This window comes from Toxotes jaculatrix, chromosome 20, assembly GCF_017976425.1.
Source record: "Toxotes jaculatrix isolate fToxJac2 chromosome 20, fToxJac2.pri, whole genome shotgun sequence".
Lineage (NCBI taxonomy): Eukaryota > Metazoa > Chordata > Actinopteri > Toxotidae > Toxotes > Toxotes jaculatrix.
The window spans coordinates 1,454,997-1,475,291 of NC_054413.1; the positions used below are offsets into that span (position 1 = coordinate 1,454,997).

The 20,295-nt window shown below is 45.8% G+C and overlaps 1 protein-coding gene across 3 annotated transcripts in view; it reads right to left on the reverse strand.

The window, feature by feature from the left end:
- pld1b (phospholipase D1b) overlaps positions 1 to 19,617 on the reverse strand; it is a 25,655-nt gene extending 6,038 nt beyond the window's left edge. The window contains exons 1-21 of one of the 3 annotated variants that reach the window (XM_041065641.1): positions 12,496 to 12,725; positions 7,542 to 7,712; positions 7,277 to 7,440; positions 6,841 to 6,983; positions 6,634 to 6,745; positions 6,480 to 6,545; positions 6,269 to 6,327; positions 6,003 to 6,095; positions 5,753 to 5,905; positions 5,319 to 5,468; positions 4,636 to 4,719; positions 4,114 to 4,195; positions 3,745 to 3,855; positions 3,477 to 3,659; positions 2,944 to 3,163; positions 2,630 to 2,722; positions 1,279 to 1,407; positions 1,073 to 1,191; positions 490 to 603; positions 209 to 319; positions 33 to 121 (exon numbers count right to left, since the gene is read on the reverse strand). In XM_041065641.1, the coding sequence (XP_040921575.1) occupies positions 33 to 121; positions 209 to 319; positions 490 to 603; positions 1,073 to 1,191; positions 1,279 to 1,407; positions 2,630 to 2,722; positions 2,944 to 3,163; positions 3,477 to 3,659; positions 3,745 to 3,855; positions 4,114 to 4,195; positions 4,636 to 4,719; positions 5,319 to 5,468; positions 5,753 to 5,905; positions 6,003 to 6,095; positions 6,269 to 6,327; positions 6,480 to 6,545; positions 6,634 to 6,745; positions 6,841 to 6,983; positions 7,277 to 7,440; positions 7,542 to 7,680 (2,414 nt within the window). In that variant the 5' untranslated portion in view covers positions 7,681 to 7,712; positions 12,496 to 12,725. Of the gene's footprint in view, positions 1 to 32; positions 122 to 208; positions 320 to 489; positions 604 to 1,072; positions 1,192 to 1,278; positions 1,408 to 2,629; positions 2,723 to 2,943; positions 3,164 to 3,476; positions 3,660 to 3,744; positions 3,856 to 4,113; positions 4,196 to 4,635; positions 4,720 to 5,318; positions 5,469 to 5,752; positions 5,906 to 6,002; positions 6,096 to 6,268; positions 6,328 to 6,479; positions 6,546 to 6,633; positions 6,746 to 6,840; positions 6,984 to 7,276; positions 7,441 to 7,541; positions 7,713 to 12,495; positions 12,726 to 19,515 lie in introns of those variants that run through there. The other 2 variants (XM_041065640.1, XM_041065639.1) reach the window with 2 other exon arrangements.
- Between the last annotated feature and the right edge of the window lie 678 nt (positions 19,618 to 20,295).

Sequence of the window (20,295 nt, forward strand, 5' to 3'; positions counted from 1 at the left end):
TGTGTGTGTGTGTGTGTGTCTGTGTGTGTTACCTGTATGCTCTGATGATACGCTCAGCAATAGTGTCTCCTATCTTGTTGAAAACGTGCCGGTTGTCTGCACAGCTGATGAAGAACTGGTTCTGAGACAGAAACAAACACGTGTATAACACGAAGCGTACACGATGTGCAGAGCTGGCGTGGACGCGATGATTCGTAAAGACAAACACCTCTATGTAGACGAAGTGTTGGCTGTTCTGGATGGCGTGGATGTAGGCGTTGTGGATGGACTCCTCGTGGTATTTGATGCCGGCGGACCAGTCTGAGGCCGAGCGCAGGATCTGAGAGAAGGGAGACGTGGGTCGGCGTGAGGGAAAACGTTCAGTCATCAGCTCGTTCTCATCTCTGCACTCTGAGTTTACACTGACACAACATGCTAAGTAATTCATTGTGTACTGTAACTGAACTGGTACCAGTGGAAAACAATATGACAAACTGGTCCAGGACCAACCTGCACTTTGGTGGGGACGCAGTTGGGGACTTGGTACCGCTGCTCTCCGGCGGTGGTGTGGGACTTGGGCAGCAGAAACGGGTACGACAGAGAGCGGTACTTTGGCTTCATGAGCTGGTAGAGAGAAAGAGAACGGCATCATGGGAGTGCTCAGATCAGACGCCGCAGCTTTGTCCTGCAGTGACACGGACAGCTGGAGGGACAGACTCGTGCTGCACTGTTGGTCCAGACTTCAAAAGGCAAAGCGAGTCATTTTATCCCTGCAGCAGCTGCATGTCCTCTCAGAGTAATCCTGAGTTAAATGTTTATTTAGCTTTTCACCTCAAAGCGGTAAAAAGCAAGATTCTTATTTTTTCTAATTATTTTTTACCAACAATTTAAATGATGAAAGTTGTTTCTGTGCAGCACAGGGTTGAATTATCTTTCTATTTATTTGCCCCATTAATCTGTTTTAAATAAACAGGTTTTCCGTGTCTCGCTGAACGACTCGTCAGTCAGACGCACACCGGCCGGGATCAACACCTAAAGCTATGGGTGACGATGAATTCTTTCGCCCTCACTCAGTCACAGCATGACCTCTGACCTTAGTGAAATTCCACCGTTGGATGAAGTGTCTGGCCACGTCCCGAGCTGCTTTCCCATGAACCACTGAGGCGATGTCATGCCAAGGCATTCTGGGAGTTGTGTGTCTGTCGATGAAATCTGAAAACAGCAGAAACAGCAGAGTGAGGGAAGAATGGGAGACGAAATAATCTGTCTCCTGCTCTGAGAGTTTAACAGTGTGTTTACCATCGAACGGTTTGTCCAGCTGGATCCAGTCCTTGTGCACAAAGTTGCAGTAGTCTTTCCCGTGCCAGAACCGAGTGTCTCCAATCAACTCTCCGATCCCTGTGTGCAGACTACGCACTGAGCCGCTCCCTGAAACGCACACACACACACACACACCAACACCCAGAACATTTCATTAGCCTCACTGACGAGTCGAAATGTTTCTCTGTGGTAATATGTGAAAAAATATATATGTTCATGTTCTCTCACATTCGTTTTGGGACATTTGACTTTGGGACAATCATCAGCGAGCAGAGGAAAAGTTTCAGGTATGTGTGTCCTCTTTAATAACACTGCATGTAAGAATGTTTGCTCTCAAACTTGGAGGAAAGAGGCTACTAATCTGTTTACAGTGTTTGGGGGAACAGAAAGAACAGGCGCACAGAGACACGCAAACTCTACTGAATTCACTTACATGCAGTTTAATTATTTTTTACCTGGAGAACCTTTAAATGAATCGTACTTTCCTGATGAGAGTAATCGGATTGTAGACAAAAATAATGGGGAGTTTTTCCATGAAACTCTGACTTCATTTGTTTATAGAGGCGGTTGTTTGCCTCACGTTCATCTCTGACACTTCCCATCTATCACATCAGCAGGATAAACAGAGATGAGCCTGGCACACAAACAGCAGCCGCGCTCTGGCCAATAAAAACCTCCGGCATCTGTTTTACTGCAGAACTGACACGTGTGCGAGGAGGGAAACATGGGTTTGTTTGAAAAGAAGTAAAAATTACAGGCTGCAGAGTCTCATCAAATAAAACCCCAGCTCTGTTTGACGTGTGTGAGTTTCCTAAAAAAAGGAAAATAAAAACATGCAACACGCTGCAGATTTTTACTTGTTGCTCCACAATCAGACTGAACTTCACATGAGGTGGGTTTAGTGGAAATCCACTGGTCCACTTCAAGATATTTAAAGTTTTGCCCTTGAAATAAGTTTAGCTCATTGGTGCCTTTTCCACTACATTCAATATCAGTGCTGTAAACTTGAAAAGTTCCACTTGGATTCTGGAAAACTGTGATGAGTTATGGATAAAATGCAGTGAACACAAAATGGCCGTTCAGTCTGATTTTCAGGATGTTTTCACAACAACCAACACATTTCCTGCTCGTGCCAATATTGATCATAGCAAACAAAAGAATAAAAAAGAGACTCGAATCTGGTCAGACTGAAGAAAAGAGCTTCACACTTCCACACAGAGATCCAACGGCCAGTCAGCCAAGATCGAAACCACAGCAAAGCACAGACCAAACCGAGAGGCGAGCCGCAGGGTCGACACCTGGCAACCCTGCGACCAGCAGCCCGACTCACCAGCCTGACACTGGCCCATGGGAGCGGCCGCCCTCGGGTCTGCCGCCCTGCTGGGGATCAGACTGTGCTGGCTGGTGACGCTGTTGGACCGACCTAAACAGAGCATCCCAGAGCACTGAGACAGCAGCACAGACCCAGGCCCCTGCTGCTGGATGCGACACTGCACCGATGCACGAGCAGCCAGACGCTTTGGCCACATGCTTACGTTTCTGAAACGCTGAGTGATGTGGAATTGTTGAATAAAATAAATGTACTGGACACTGACTGAGGTCAGTCCTACAAAATCACATAGTGTGATTGTGTGCACCACTCACTCTCTTCCGTCTCCTGGTCGCTGTCGCTGTCGGCCTGAGCCAGGCCGTGTTTCTGCAGGTGTCTCCTGATGCTGAACCTGGTCCTCCTTGTCCTTCCCTGACTTTTCAGCTTGGGCTGGTCCACCGAGTCCATCACTGTAAAAATGTTCTTCCCGTTGGTCTGGGAAACGGTGCCGCTGCCGTTGGAAGGGGCCGCCCTACTGAAAGAGGCAGCACTGGCCTAGGGAGAAGAGAGAGAGAGAGGTCACGGCTGAAAAACAGCTGTTCCACAAAGAATTGATGTTTCTAAAAAGTAAATAAGTGATATAATTTCTTTTCTTTTAATTTTTTAACGATACTGTTTACATCATGTACAGTACACTCCACTAACTGCTGGTGTCAGTGTGCAGGTGCTTCACTGGACTCTGTTCAGACAGAGGCAAAGAAACAAAAGGCAGGTAGATGGTGAAGGTATCCTGTCCTCGCTGCACACTGGACACTGATCAGGTGACACTAACCACGTCAGCAGGTCACTGTGTGTGTGTGTGTCAGACCTGCTCCAAGTTAGAAAGCGTCACACTCCCAACGTCCGTCAACCGGTGTTCTTTGTCGTCCCAGCGTCCGTACGCCAGGTCAATCCCGCCCACAAAGGCCACCGATTGGTCGATGACGATGATCTTCTCGTGATGAGCCCACAGGTAGACGGCAGAGGAGACGTGGTCGGGGTGACGCATCACCTGGTGAACAGGAGCGTACAAATTCAGACGAGGAACATGAAGGGACCGCACGGCACACCTGTGCAGGCGCGTCACAGACACACACCTTGATGTTGGGGTGAAGGTGCAGCAGCGTTCTCTTGCTGTATCCTGAGTTGATGCCCAGAGCTAATTCCACCTCTTTGTACAGCATCACAAAGATCCGAACTCCTTGTTGCTGTGAACACAAAAACACACACATGACTTTATACCACAGACTAAAACTTAAAGCCTGTGTCACACTCACAGTGGCATGAAAGACTTAAATGAAACCAGTGGAGATGATGAGTCCATGAATTTACTGACGTTTATCTCACAAATGAATGTGTCACATATAACATCATCATCATTTCTATCCATTTCCCCCAAATTCAGCCCGATGTGTTTGGTCTTTGGAAATGTTGGGGTCCCACAGAGGAAACGCTTTCCTGCTCACCGCTTTGCGTTTCAGTGTGCAGTCGAGACGCCAGCGGTTTCCTTCAACGACCGGCCTCTTCAGGAAGATCTCTGGACTCAACCTGGGGGAGGGGCGGTGGGGGGGGGGCAGGGAACACGGTAAGATATCACATCAGAAACACAGCAGTATATAAATGTACCTTCATACTTCCCTTCTACTTTTTTTAAATTCCTTGTTTTCCTCGTTTTCCTCCTTCTTTCTTTTTCATTTTTCCTCCCTCTTCATTCTTTCCTTCTTTGTTTGCTTAATGTCTGTTTTTCCCACCTTTTCTTTCTCTCCCTTCATTATGTCCTTTCCTTTTCCTTCCTTTCCTTCCTCTGTGTGTTCCTGCGTGTGTACTAGTATAACAGTATCTGAGCCTCAGACTGTAACCGATCTGTTTGACCAGAAAATCTCCCGTAGAGGTGACCGCTAAGTGCACTCACTGCACCGGCTGCACTCTGACACGCACACACACATGCATGCACACAGACACAGACACACACACACACACACACTCACCACCAGTCTGTGATGAAAATTTCCTCTTTGGCTTCTTCAAGAGCATCAGCCACGTCCTCCATGTATGTTTTCCCATTCACATACCTGTAGAAAACACACACACACACAAACAAACACAAGAACACAACCTTCATATGTAGGTAAAAGCACACACACAAACACACACCTTTAGAAGGTAAGAACAACAAGGTAAGAACACTTCCCTCTCTCACTTTTCAATCTGTCCATCACCTGTTGAATCATAATGCTTTTTATGGTTCACACACACACACACACACACACACACACACACACACACACACACACACACACCGTCTCACAGACAGTATAGTGTTGCCCAGCAGGGGGACAGGTGATGAGCAGACAGGGCTCACTTTCCCTCTCTTTGTGTCGGGTTACTCCAGCGAGACACACACCTCTAACTGGACCAGGCCTTATCTAGGCCTGACTCCTTCACCGACACCAGGCCGCGGCGTCTGGAGCTAATTTGTGTCGATTAAACGCTGAGAACAAAAGGTGCCGTCGTTTTCCTCGTTAACACACATTGTTGAAGTGTGTTAGAGGCACTGTGCTTTCAGAATAACTTCACCAAATTCACCAAAGAGTCATAAAAACATGTGGGTTAAATTATCAAACATGAAGGCAACGCCAGTGGCCAGTGGTCAGTCGGTTGCCGTGGTTACCATTTGGCGAGGATGTTCTCTTCCTCCCTGGCAAAGGATCCGAAGCGGTGGTCGGTGAGGAAGGCCGAGCCGTGCTTCTGGACGAAGCCCTCGATGGCCTGACCCCACCAGCGGGCGTGTCTGTAGCTGCTGCACTTCAGCACCAGGGACCTGCACAAACACAATGATTCTTAAAACTCATGGGGCAAAACTGAGCACGGGACGGGATCTACGACAGGATCTACGACGGGATCTACGACAGGATCTCATCCGTGCTCGGTCGTGTTATCAGTGTCAGTTTATGACCATTTACCATAAAAAAACACATTTTTAATCACTTCTTGGTTTAATGGAAAGCACCAGCAGCCTCCTGATAAACATTTATACTAAAACGTGTAATGAGTTTAAATAGAACCTGAAATATCAGTTTTATGAAGTGAACATGTATCACAGACCTGGACAGACTGTCGATGCGGACGCCATGTTTGGTCTCTGTGTCTTTAGAATCCATCTTAATGCCGAACTCTTTGTCGAACAGCATCACAAAGGAGATGGCGCCTGAATCCGGCTTCATGTACAGCAGGAAGGAGTCCTTCACCACCAGCCAGCTGTCCACACACACACACACACAGCATTTTAATATTTAAACTCAGAGAGGACAGCACGGGACGCGTTGCCAGTGTTTGTGTCCGTGTGGTAACTGACCGTTTGGACCAGCGGTAGCATATTTTGCTGTGACCACAGCAGTTCAGCCCGGGGATCCGATGGCCCCCGGAGCGCTTCAGCACCATTCCCTCTCTGAAAGACAAAAAAAACTTTGCAGTAAACTGAAATCATTTCACATTTCTTCATTTAAATGTTTTGTTAAAAGACTCCGTGTCTCTTCTGTAGTTTTTTCTTCTTCAGGATAAAGTGTAAGAGTTAAGCTCTAAACCCCGGCCCCGGTGGTTCTGACAGTGAACGGTTCTTACAAGCCTTTCGGTCCCAGGTCGTGGATGAAGGACAGCTGGCTAACATCAATGAACTCCATCTGAAAAACAAAAAAAAAACATTAAACTTCCTGCTGCATATTACAATCTTTTCCAGGAACATCATGGTGTTTTTGTCATTTTCCAGGACATTTCCAGGTTCTCAAAGTTTTCCAGGATGTGTGAAAGCCTTATAGCAGCACCGTGCCCTCACCGTGGCATGATAGTTCCTGTACATCGGCATCTTTAGCAGCTTATTCAAGTAATCTTCCAGTTGTTTCTGGAACAAATCAGAACAGAATTAAATATGAACAGGTGTGAAAGCAGGAGAGACTGATGATTGACAGCTGCTGGGGGAAATGACATACCCTGCGACTGGACACTTGCTCCTCTCTGCCCAGCTCGTCTCCGCCTCCTCTGGGCAGGTTCGGCATCTGCCTCCCTTCACTCCTCGCCGCCGTCTGCCTCTTTATTGTGTGACTGCAGAGAGAAATGACAAAGATCAGCTCAGACGTTGTTGGTTTGAAACCGGGTGAAGGTGAATATGAAGGCAGAAACGGCTTCGGAGGGTTTACCTGCGCGACGGCAGCGGCAGCCTCATGAAGGTCTTGTATGTCCTCAGCTCTCTGTGGAGCTCCATGAAGTGTTTCTCCTTCCTCTTCACCACCCACGTAAACTCCCCATGCTTCAGCTCTATCTTAAACACCGCCGGCATCGACTGAACACGCCACACAGACACTGACGTTAGATATTTACTCTTAATGCTTTACGGTTTAGAAAGCACCAGTGTGCAGCACAGCACGCGTTACAGATAAAATCTAAACTGCTCCACCAGAGCTCTGACAGGACGAGCAGATACCACCCTGGTTTTAAACCTGTCTGACATCTGTAAGAGTTTCAGATCAGTAACACGTCTGATTTCAGCAATAAGAGCAGAAACAATAGGCTGACAAGGCCCCTGTGACCAGTAATAACTGTATGGGGAATGGAGTGTGAGGGGGGTGCCTGCACCTTGTTGACACTCCTCTGTGTGGTGATGTTGAAGCGGTCCTGAGCTGACGTAAACCGCTCCACCTCCAGGATCTTGGCAGTGATCGGAGAGGACAGGAAGACTTTGGCTTCGGGCTCCTTGAAGCCCACAGTGTGGTAGATCGCCGTGAAAGGCAAACGCTCCGCTGGAGAAAAACGCCAGCAGACGTATACACACGTATATCACATGTCACATGTAGAAACACACACGCACATATACTGCTGACGGCTGATGAACGCCACACACCTGGGGTGTTGCTGTCTGTTGTGTCGTACTCTCCATCTCCCAAGTCGAGCTCGCGGGTGTCGAGCTTCTCCATGATGCCGGTCATATCACTGGCAACCAGCTGCAGGGTGCTGGAGGTCGGCTCGGACTGCCGCAGCATGGTTAGCACTCAGTCTGGAGCCTGGGGCTCACCTGGAGAGACAGGTAAGGAGGGAAAGAAGCTGTTAAGTAACTTGAATCACATCCTTCCTGTGTTTGTCTTGGTATTAACTGTACCACAGGATAACCAGCTGTTACCATAAAATCCCACTGAAGCCTGTGTATTCTGGCTCTGTTCAACATGAAAAAGCAGCAGCCTTCTTTCTCTGATCTGTTCTAGTTTTCATAACCTTTACCCGCTGCTTGAACTGAGATCTGGAGATGAGGGGAGATCGATAGAGTGAGACAGAGTCCAGCAACTTCTGGTTCAGTATCCAGGTTATAAGAAAACAGTGAATCCAACCTGGAGGTTAACCTGAAGCAGAACCACAGAGTGAATGTGTAACTGTTTTAGCTCTGATAAGGAAGTTGAGGGTTTCACTTGTTCATTAACTACAGAAAAGTGGCCGACATGAAAGGCCCTGGAAACCGATGCAGGTTTTTCTGTGAGTTTGTTCTGTCCATGCTCTGCTCGCTGGCTCGGCTTCCGTTGAAAGCAGAACTTAGAGATAATATCATGGTATTTTCCTCTGGGAAACTGGTTAGTGGAGGTGGTAAGCTGGTTAATGCAAAGCTTAAACTAACCTCAGCCAGGTGTCTGACTGAGGTGTGCTGTATGGCTGAGCGAGCTGTTTGTCTCACGCTGCTGTCGAGAAAAACTGCGACCGCTGAGCAGAAGTGTGAGGGAATGCTGAGAGAAGCTCTATCGTTAAAGGTCAAGATCATAAACATAATATTTTTATGTTTCCATGTCCGAAAAAAGCATTAAAGGATCAGATGGTGGAGCCATAATTAAAGTTCAGAGTTTTAAATTCAAATCTGAAATTTGCAACACACACTGCCGAGTTTCCACATAAACCCTAACCCCTGACCCCCTAACCCAATCACCCGTGGCTGGCTGCTCTTCTCTCATTGGCTCAGGGGTTTTACTGCACCAGTCATGGCAGATGACATGTTGACTTATGGCACGTTGTTTGGGTGCAGACTCTCACTTGTCATCTCTGAGTCTCTGTTTCACTCAGCACTTCTCGTCCCATTCATGTTTCTGGGTCACTTTATGTGAAAATCCCTCCAGTCAATCCTCTTCATTCATGAGTGCACACATGGACAGTTTGACCTATTTTTTTTTCTCTGTCTCTGTCTCAATACACACACACACACACACACACACACACACACACACACACACACACACACACACACACACACACACTGAGGAATGTGGTTAAAAGGCCTCTGCTTCCTGTAATTCTCCTCTAATCCTGTTGTTTGGATTAATGTCTCATCTGATGTGATCTGAGGCTACGAGGAGAGGGAGAGAGAAAGATGGATGGATGGATGGATGGATGGATGGATGGATGGGCTGCAGGGCATGAGGATAAAACAGCCAAACGAAATAAGTGGGAAAGGTAGAGATACAGAGAGGGAATGGAAGGGCCCTGAACCTGTGCCTGTTATCCTGAACATCCCTCATTCATCATGTATTTCCTGTCTCACCTTTTCAAAGCTTTCCAAAGTGCACTTCTAAGAAAAGAACCATTAAAGTTTTGCTTCTCCAAAAAGTTCAGCTTCGGGTTTGTCTGTGGTCCGTCTGCTTTCACTTCCTCCACCAGACAACACCACCACCACCAACCACAACGGCCAGGCAAAGCCCTCAAGAAGTGGCAGGTACGTTTGAATTCAGAATATTAACAATCTGACCCAGAGATCCTCCGTCAGTCTGGAAGTCAGACCAGGATTTTTATCTAATGTTCTGGTTTCCAGCCATATTTTTGCTTTTGACCCATCAATATGCAGCAGAGTCTCATTGCACCCTGTCATAAGCTGAATGCTTATTAAAGGAACTACTCATATTATTTAATATGGATCATTTTTAAAGGCCTGAACCATCACAAGACTAGATTGACTTACGACCCCAGACCACGCGTCACCTGACAAACGTTACTGAACTAAATGTTTGTCAGCGCAAAGTCAAACAAATGCAAATGCAGCGACCTGTTCTGCGGCACAGTCCAAACACAAACACACACACAGTGTACAGTATACACTCTGGAGTATGCAAAACATCCACAACATCAAGATACTGTGTCTCTGTTTGTCTTACACTGTCCCACAGTTGTGCTGAAACTGTGTGAGACAGAAATATGTGTGAAAGTGTGTCTGAGGTGTGTCTAAAGAGTCTTAACAATAGCTCCTGGTAGAACCAGTGATGCAGGGAATTAAACGTAACCGAAAATCAGAGAGAGCAAAAGTAAAGAAGGAGAAGAAAGACGGAAAAGGAACAGGAGAAACCTGAGGAGCACGGAGCAGAAAGCTGAGATTGTACAGATGAAAATAAAGCAGCTGGAGGTGGAGGAGTGTAAAAGAGCAGGTCTCACTGCACGGCTTCGGTTACACTTACTGTCCAATCGTCACACACTCTCGTGCCTTTTGTGTGTGAGGGAAACAAAGTTATCAGCACTGGAAATCGCACTGAAACCCAGACCTGACCCTGTTCTGCAAATAGGAACTAATAGAAGCATTAAAGAGGTGAAACTTGTTTCACTGCTCACTAAAATCAGGACTCACATAAAGACGACCCAAACGTACTCAGATCTTCTTCTGGTTTTATATTAAATGTGACACTAGCTGTTTTTTTTAGCATCTTATGCCCTTATTACATAAAACAGAGTAAAGCTGAGGGCTGACAGGAAGTGGTGTCCAGCCATGTCCAGTGTCTTAAACCAGCACAGCTCATATTTTCACGTCAAGTAAAAGATAAAAGATCATTTTGTATTAAAGCTAAATCCTCTCATCTAAAAACAGAAATATTTAGATCAGTCACTTTAGAGAATTTAACTTCAGGAATTTAACTTCAGGATATCAGCTCATGAGAACGAAGCGTATCCTGATGCGGTAACTACACGGACAGATGAAAGACGATGATAAACTAAACCACCACAGAGAAAAACTGCTGTCTGCTTTGCTTACGCCTCGAGTGTTTACCTTTATTCCTTCCTAGATATTCTGGTTTCTCTGTTTATTCGCAGCAGCCTTTAAGCCTTAAAGCTTCGGCCTCCTGGCAGGAGCAGAAAACTCCACCCTGAGCTGACGGACAGTGGCTGGAGGACTCAGATCCTTTACTTAAAAGTAAAAGTGGACAAATGAAAGTACTATATACGCTTACTGAAACCGATGGAGAAGTTTAGAGAGGAAATGGTCCCTTTGGTGAAACACATCAAAAACATGGAAAAGGACGGACATGTAGATGTTTCAGTAGGAAGTCACAGGCCAAAAAGGCTGGAAGCACAGGTTTAATGCTCTGTATTTTACAGGCTGATCACGTTACTTTAAATAAACTCTTACAGGTAACTACAGCTGTTAGAGACATGTAGTGGAGTAAGTCTGAGTCTGAGCCTGAGTCTGAGTCTGAGCCTGAGTCTGAGTCTGAGCCTGAGCCTGAGCCTGAGCCTGAGTCTGAGTCTGAGCCTGAGTCTGAGCCTGAGTCCTGCACTGTGTGGGTTTGTTACTGACCTTGAAAAAGACAAAAAATATATATTTTAAGATGATTAATGCAGGCGGTGGTGTGTGTGTGTGTGTGTGTGTGTGTGTGTGTGTGTGTGTGTGTGTTTGTGCATTATGCCCAGCCCAGTGAGCACTCACATTAATTGGGTACAGTGTGGCTCATCACCCCCCCTCCCCCCCACCCCACCCCCATCACCACCACTGCATCACTCGCCAGCCAGGTGGCAGACTGTTGAATCCTCACACACACACACACACACACACACACACACACACACACACACACACACACACACACACACACCATCTCTTCCTCTTGTCTTTGTAGCTTCTCATTTTCTCACTTCCCTGAGTCGTTAGTGGTCAACATGTCTGATACTGATTCGCTTGAAGTCACTTACTATATTAAAAAAAATGCAAAGATTTGTTTGTTCTTGCTTCTTAAATTAGATTAGATACGTGTTTTAATCCGCAGGAGGGAAACTGATGTGGTCGCTCATGCACAGTCACACATAACCAATGAAAACACTGTTTGATGAAGCAGGAGGTTCATTCATGAATCTGCTGCGTGTACGTGTGAAAGATAAACACATGTTCCGGGGCCACATCAGTGCAGCTCAGGGTTCCACCTTCTCACGAAGCCTTTACACAGCTGATCAGGTAATAAACAGACGGCCAATCAAAAGCCACTGCACATTCACTACATCTGGGTTGTTTGACCCACTGTGAAACAAAATCAGCGATTTGACGTCACAGAACTCATGACTGCATTTATTTTTAATTTGAATATTTTAGAGTAGAGCTCGACTGATAAAGCGACAGATATTAGTCAGTATTGGCCTTTCAGATGTATTTCATCACCAGAGGTTGTCGACCCAAGGATAATGCAGTGCAGCTTTATTTTACAAATTGGACTGTGAACTGAACAAGTGTCAAATGTTTTATTTTGTCTAAAACTCCAAGATATTAAACTTACCAACTTATTACTCAGACAAGTATCAAATTCTCACATGTGAGAAGCTGCAAACATAAAATAGTTTTGATGAAAAGTAGTAACAGCTAATTAATCAGACACACACACACACACAAAATATACACTCACACTGGAAACTGGAAACCACCAACAGCCTGGAGAACACTGTATTATACAATAGCAGGAGGAGCATGAATTTCCTTTTCACACTCACTCACACACACACACACACACACACACACACACACACACACACACACACACACACCATAGCAGCTCCCCAGTGTTGCATTCACTGACCTGAGCCCGCGGCGGCTGAGGGATGCCCATCATCACCATCATCATCATCACGTGTTCGCTCAGAAAACAGACTCACTCAAAACAAAACAAGAAGCCGCTGCTCTTCTTCTCTTCTCTCTCTTTAAATCTTCCCACACACACTCCCCCCCAACTCTGTACAACACACACACACTCACCCACGCACACTCACACACATCCACACACACATTCACTGAGCCCTGACAGACAGTCTGGGAGGCTGAGAGCCGAGTGCAGCAGCGACTCAGACAGCGGAGGGGGCAGACTCGGCCGGGCGGGACGCAGCAGGGAGGGAGGAGACGCTATTGGCCAGAGAGGAGTTCAGGAGCCCACAGACAGCCAATGAGAGGGGAGGTGCAGGGGGTCTTCCTGTTTGAAGCACCTGTGTGTGTGTTAAAGGGCCAACCTGAGGCAATATTAACAATAACACTGCAAATTTATAAAATTTAGATTTTACCTGATTTTGGTTTGGTACAATTTAACATGATGCTAACACGACTCTAAACGTTGTTCCAAATTATTAATAGAACAGTTTGACTTTTGGTGAAACAAACATTCATTCAACATTCACTTTCCTGCTGTTCATACGCTCACAGATTAATTAATTCTCCGCGTGGTCACGTGTGATGTTATAAAGGCTACACACACCCGAAAACACTTTAAAGATGGGCGTAACACACCTGACACACACCTGCACAGGCTGAACGTTTCTATGTGTGAACATTGTTTTAGGAAACAGGCTGAACCAGTATGAATTTCAGAGTGTGTGTGAGGCCCGAGGCCTGAGTGGCACCCACCCTGAGACGAACGGGCCAACATGACTCATTGTTGACATTCCAGAGAGGAACCAAAGCATTCAGACTCCCACCCACATGTGAGCGCTGTGACAAACACATACACACACACACACACACGCATGCACACACACACACACGCACACACACACACACACACAGTGGGATACGTACACAGAAAGCTTTCAGACAACTAACTGAAGGAAAGTGGGTTGAAAGGATTGTGCTTAAAGCTGTCTGAAGTGTAAATTCTAACATTTCTCTATGGAGTCTGGTACGTTTCTTGTGGGGGGGGGGGTAGTTCCTGCCCTCAAACTACAAATCATTTCCTAAAATTTATGGACTCAGGTCACTTATTTCTTCCCTTTACTTCAGAATTTCATATCCTGAAATTAATAATTAATCCCCCTAAAATTACTAAATCCTGCCCTCACATTAATTAATCCGCCCCCTCCTGCATCTGCCTCGTGCATCCACTCAAAGCCAGAACATTCCCCAGAACTTGAATTTTGACCTGAATGACATTGGCAGTCTTGTCCAGTGGGACCATCAGGGAGTTGACCTGAGGACAGGGGGGGAATCTTCCATATGACGTGAAAATCACGTAGCAGACTCCTGAAACACGCAGGACTCCATCACAGTGAACACGTCCGCTGCTGCTGCCGAGTGTTAATGTTTAGTTTGAGCTCTGTATTAATGCAGAGCCGACAGTCACTGTGATGAATGGGAAACCGCTGGGCTTCATGCCACCTGGAGATTTATGGGAATCAGTGGATACGTGGGAGGAAGTAAAAATACATCCAGAAATCTGAAACACTTGCTTTGCAGTGAGCGCTGACTGAAAAGTCAACATTAGCTCCCTGAGACATGAGAGCAGTCCATCACTGCTGTCCCAACAGGACACAGAGGTTATACCAGCTGTACAGTACGGTGTGAAATGCTGGGAGGACTTCATCATCATATTATTTTGTGTTTCATCACTCAACAGGTGTGAGTTATGTTAATGAAATTAAAAACGTTCCTGCAGAGATCAGCTGCAGACTGGAGGAAAAGAAAAAAACTAAATTCACAGGACCGTGAGAAATATTTCACCACCTGGGGAAAAAAAGACAGTGAGAGCACAACTCCTGCACAGCATTTCACCATTTCCTGCTCCTGATCAATACTGGATACCAGCTGGTCTTTGTAATGCTGCTCATTACCAAGAGATCAGCTTCTTAACTGACGTCTTAACGATTTTTCCAGGGTGATCTTCCAGTGCTCAGACCATTAAAGAAGCTCAGCCTGTCCAGTGGATTGGTTTGGCTGACAGAAACTCTCCTTCACTTTTCCCGTGCTCAAGGGTGAAAAATTTAACTTTAGGATTAAAACTCAAACTGATCAGATTTGTCCGATCATTGAGCCACTTTTCCTCCAAAATGTTGCTTTTTGGAAAACAGAGCCTCCTTTTCAGTCCCAAACGGTGACGTGCTTTGGTAATTCTGGTGTCGTGTCACTGCAGCAGGATGGTGGGAGGCCAGTGTCTAACTCATGATCACACAGTCGCTTAAACAGCCTCTCAAATCTCCTAAAACATCACTGACTAGACCTGACGGCCAATTTAAAATTCAAAGGCAGGTGAGAGTCATTACTGCACTAAAGATGACCACACAATGGTACGCTGCCACCTACTGGTCAGCTCTGCCTGCTGCATCATCATGATCATACATGCTATGATTTTTCATGATAATTAACGATCCTGCAGGAAGAAAAAAACAGAAGGGCTCCATTTCTGTACATCTGAGTTCTACTTAAAGGATCAGTTCACCCAAAATACCAAAGACATAATTTCTCATGCAGTCTTGGTTTAACAGCAGAAATCTCAGGGACAGATATGAAAACATATATACTGAAATCCATCACTTCACTTCCTGACAGTAATTAAACTTGAAACTAAAATGACGGAAAGCAAAATGAATTCAAGCGTTCAAAAGAGTAAAAGTGTTCAGAGAGCAGAGCTAACTTCCGCCCTTGGATGAAAACCTTGTATTTCCAGTTTTGGGGAGTGTCATGCTGTCAGAGGACGGGAGGCCGGTATGAAGACAGAGCGAAGGAAGAGGAGAAGGAATTCAGAAAGGAGGAGGCAGCTTAATGTTTTATTGCATGTTAAAAACATCTAAACTGCACTTCAGCACTCGAGCTTATTAATCCCGATCAGCACAGGACCAGAGCTACTGACTGCTCCTCAGGCCTGTTGCATAAACTATTATCTTCATCATAAACCCAAAGGTTTCAGCATTGCCAGTGTTTTGTGATAGTTGTCTCTCGTCCCTGCTGTGGACAGATCAGACCACGGCCTGAGACAATACTGTTGCATTATTATCCTCTTTCATAAGTGTGTGTGCCTGTAAAACTCCTGCATTACTCCTGCTTGAAGCAACTTTAAGAAAAGAGAAGCTGCACTTCAGGCTTCCCTCAGAGCTGCAGCTGCCACACAGCTGGTCCAGCAGGGACCACATGTGAGACAACGTCCTGAATGGTCTGTGTTCAGATGTCAGTCTTAGCAACACGGTTTGATGAAAGCAGCCTGACATCATCCAAAAACATGTGACTGCCGGTTTGCAACACACTTCCTCTCTCTCGTGCTGTAAATATGTGTATTACAGCACGTATGTGTGTGTGTGAGAGTGTGTGTGAGTGTGTGTGTGTGTGTGTCAGGTAACACAGATACCTGATTTCTATCCGGCTCTTTCTGTGACGGATCACTGAGTGTTTCTTTCTGCGTGGACATCAACACTCCTGTATCTTATTCTCCATCAGATGATCATCATCTCCCGATCCACAACTACATGACTCAGCTCAGACGGTTTCACAGCAGCCAAACCAGAGGCACAACAACAGGCCGCCTCTGTGCCCAATTTACTAAGACATTTTAGGCATTCAGACACTCCCACATCCCAAATCAGCATCGTGAGCCGCAGCAGGAGGAAGCTCGTGTGTCCCTGAAACACCAGCTCAGTTCACATTAAGCATTTTGTTCCACTAACAAACAGATTCATGGCCCAACGAACCTGTAGCTTCATTACAAAGCACAGCTGCAGCTTAACGACTGAGTCAGGATGGAGATGCTCATGGTGGAGACTCAATACGACGTCTGTGAACACACACACACACACACACACACACACACACACACACACACACACACACACACACACACACACACACACACACACACACACAAACACACACACACACACACACACACACACACACACACACACACAACACTAACACGTCCTCTCATTCCATTTCATCAAATTCATTCTACACAGGACTAAAACCTAAATGTGGATCATGTGACCGCAGCCACTTTAGATCCTGACACACTGAAGAAAGTGTGAGATGTGAGGAAATGAGTGGAGGGGGGAGGGGGGGGTTCAGCATGTCACGGAGTCTTAATTTAACACGACATGCAGCTGCAGTGGAGATCAGACCTGTGACCTTTTGGTTACATGGTTATCTCGTTAACCCTGAGCCACACTGTCACATCACGGACAAGCTGAGAAATAAGAGCTCGGTCCGATTTTAATCCCATTTCAGCAGCGTTCTGGTTTTAACTGGAGGCTTCTACCAAAATAGGAAATAAGCTATAAGCTTTGAAATCTTCACTCAGATATTTTAGACAATGACTCTCTTTGTGGCAACTGTTTGTGTTTGTCTCTTTCCTGTTTCCACATCACAGTGACCCCCTGCACAGAGACATGGTTTTTCTGTTTGCTGTTGAAGAACCTGACCCCGACCCCATCCAACACCTTAGGGCCACAGTGGACTGAGAAGCCCAACTTTGAGCCCCAGTATCTGGTGTTGTTGTTGTGTATGTGTGTCGTGTTGTCAGTCTGTGTCATGGCATTCCTCTGCTGATAATATTGATTAAAGGCTGGACCTCGCCCACCACGCCTGCTGCCCCTCGAGTTCTCCTGTGTGTATATGTGTGTGTGTGTGTGTGTGTGTATGCACAGACACACCCACAAAGTCAATTAAGCACTCCCATAATGCCGACGGGGTTTGCTGGAAGAGCCATTACATGAATAAACAATCACACATGCACATGAACACACGCGCACACACACAGTCCCCTACCTGTGCATAACACTACTAGAGCCAAGCCCATCAGTTAATCTCCTCTGGACTGAGTGAGTGAGTCAACTTTGCCCCACTGACTGAATTCATGGCAAAAACATTACACACATAACTTTGTAAAACACACCGAGGAAACGAGAGAAAAGACCTCAGAACAAAAATGTCATTGTCCTCCTTTCTTCTTCTCTTTCCTCAGTCTTAGACTTCCTGTCTGTCGTCATATTACAACAACCTCTTCAAACCAGCCATGTTGTTACCTCACAGGTCTTGCAGCGGGAAGGCGGCAGCCAAAAAGGGGACTTTCTGCAGACTGACAGAAGGAGAACTTCAAGGTTTGGGTGGTCGTGAAACGGGTCAGGAGCTCAGGAGGTGACTGTGACGGTGAAAACTTATTGTGGAAAGTTAATTGAAGGACTGTAAAATGACCACAAATGATATAAAGGAGACTCAAAATGACAACAGATTCAAGACGACCAGAAAAAGTCACCGAATTATGGAAGAGACACAAAACGATCACACATCACTGTTCCTGCATTTGAGTTACCAACCTGAGGAAAACCTGCAAATCTGCGAGTGTTTGTCTGGACGTTCACCAGTGGTGAACTCAGTTAGTTTAACACTGCGTCGCTGGTGATTGCATCACTAGTTTTACAGTATTACCAAATGCATCTCTAACACAAACTGTGTCTCCCTCTCACTTTTAAAGTTTAAAGTCTGCAAACAGGCCAAAATCAGCAGAAGCCGACACAGTGTGAAGACACGTTCTCCCACATCAGGGCACAGCAGAGGCAGGTCACCTCACCTGAATGTCAAACACCACCTCTGCCAACATCATCAGTAATAAACACAGGTTTATGAAATAAAACCTTTAAGGAACAAGTGGCCTGTACACATTTAAAGGGTGTGGCTGTTGTTTAAGCTGCCATCTATACTCGATCACCAGATAAAGTGTGTTAGGATGTTGGTGACTCACCACGTCAGCTGAGGTATTTAACCACAGTCAGTGATGGTTAAACAGAGCCATGCATTTTATGTTCACGTCCAAACCTCATGTGTAACATTTATTTCTGTCGTCCATCTCTTTTTATATCAATGAGGGTAAAAACAGAAACTCAGCTCAGTGCAACACAACTTACATCCTGAAAAATGATCACACAGTTCAATCAACACTTCTAAACCAGTTTAAACTAAAACTGAACATTATAAAAACATAAGAAGGAGCATTTACTGCAGCGCTGTTGTGTGAGACTATAGTTTCAGCTGAATGAGGGTAAATAAATGTGGTTTCCAGGAGAAAATCATTAGTCAGAAATCTGAATTTGATACTGTAGAGTGAACCGCTGAGTGTTTATCATGTAGGAAGGAACAGTGAGTGAGTGAAGGAGGAAATATTTAAGACACGACTCATGTGAGGAAAACCAAGAAGATAAGCTGTGATGAAGTGACACAGGCCGAGCAGCTGCTTTAAATGGAAATATGGGTTTGATAAGGTGCTGGTTGAAGCTGTGTGTCGACAGACTGGTCGAACTGGAGGAAGCTGTTTTGTTTGGTTCAAGTGCGAATTTAACCGAGAAAGGAAAAAAAAAAAGGAAGAAGCGAGGTGTGACGGGCCAGAAGTGTCACAGCAGCCGCACAGCCGACGTGCTGCCGCTGACACACGCCTCCGCACAGGTCTGACCCGTTCCGATCCTCCTCACGAAACGTCCGCGAACCCGCCTCCGGGCCAGGGTTTGGCTCCCCGGATCATCTGGTTTCATCCACGCACGCTGTGACACATGGCTGATTCCTTCCCACTGCAATTCAGAGTAAAACACCAGGATGCTGTGCGCGACCACTGCAGAGGACGGATGCCTTCGTATGCCAAAATAAACACCCAGTGCAACGCCTCTGTTTGCCTCCACTGCAGCACCAGTAACGCACAAACTTTACGCGCAGCGGCAAATTAACACTAATTACGCATTAACGCACCGGCGCTGCCACAACACGAGCAAACTTTACCAGACAATAACGCACCGAGACCCACAGACACATAAATCAACGCGTGTCCACGATAAAGAGAGAAATGAGATCTGAGCTTAGCTCTTACCTCCTGATGTGAAGCAAAGCGACAGCAGCTGCTGGTTTGACTGAGCAGAGACACAGTTCACCGGCGACCTGAACCACCAGCGCGGAGAGCGCAGCAGCAAACACACAGCTGGACTTCATGTGATCGGACTTTCACAATAAAATCCCCTAGAAGCAGGGAGGCGTTTCCGTTTCCTAAGGCCTGGATTCAGAAGGTTTCACTTTTCTCCCTGTGTTCTCTTCACACCACTGACTTTAAAACACGACGAGACACATTATTTTTTTGTCATTAACTATTGTTGTTCACATTGTGCATATTCCAAAAGAAAGTTGTGTTTAATTAGAACATACAGCTTCTTCTGAAGAGCTGTCTTGAAAACAAAAGAAAACTCAAAGCTCAGTTACTTTTCTCCAAATATCTAAAAAGGATTTTCCAAGATGGAAACTGAATACTGAGAAGATAAATGACTGAATATACCTGGACAGTGACCTGAGTTCTCCAGACTGAACGTGACCAACATAACTCTGAAGCTGTGGCTACACAGATTTTTATGCATAAACATATAAACACATAACCCATGAACAAACACTACTAATAATGAAAACGTGGTCACAATGGCCATTGCAATTCTCCAACAAAGAAACAACGCTTATTTTGAAGGGTAAATTGCTTTATTTCCGGATAATCTGGTTTTTCTCTGTCTAACTTGACAAAGTCCATCACAACCAGTGGTTTCCTCTGCCTAACCACGCCTGAAACCTCTGTCGCTTCTACACACAACTATTGTTCACACACACACAC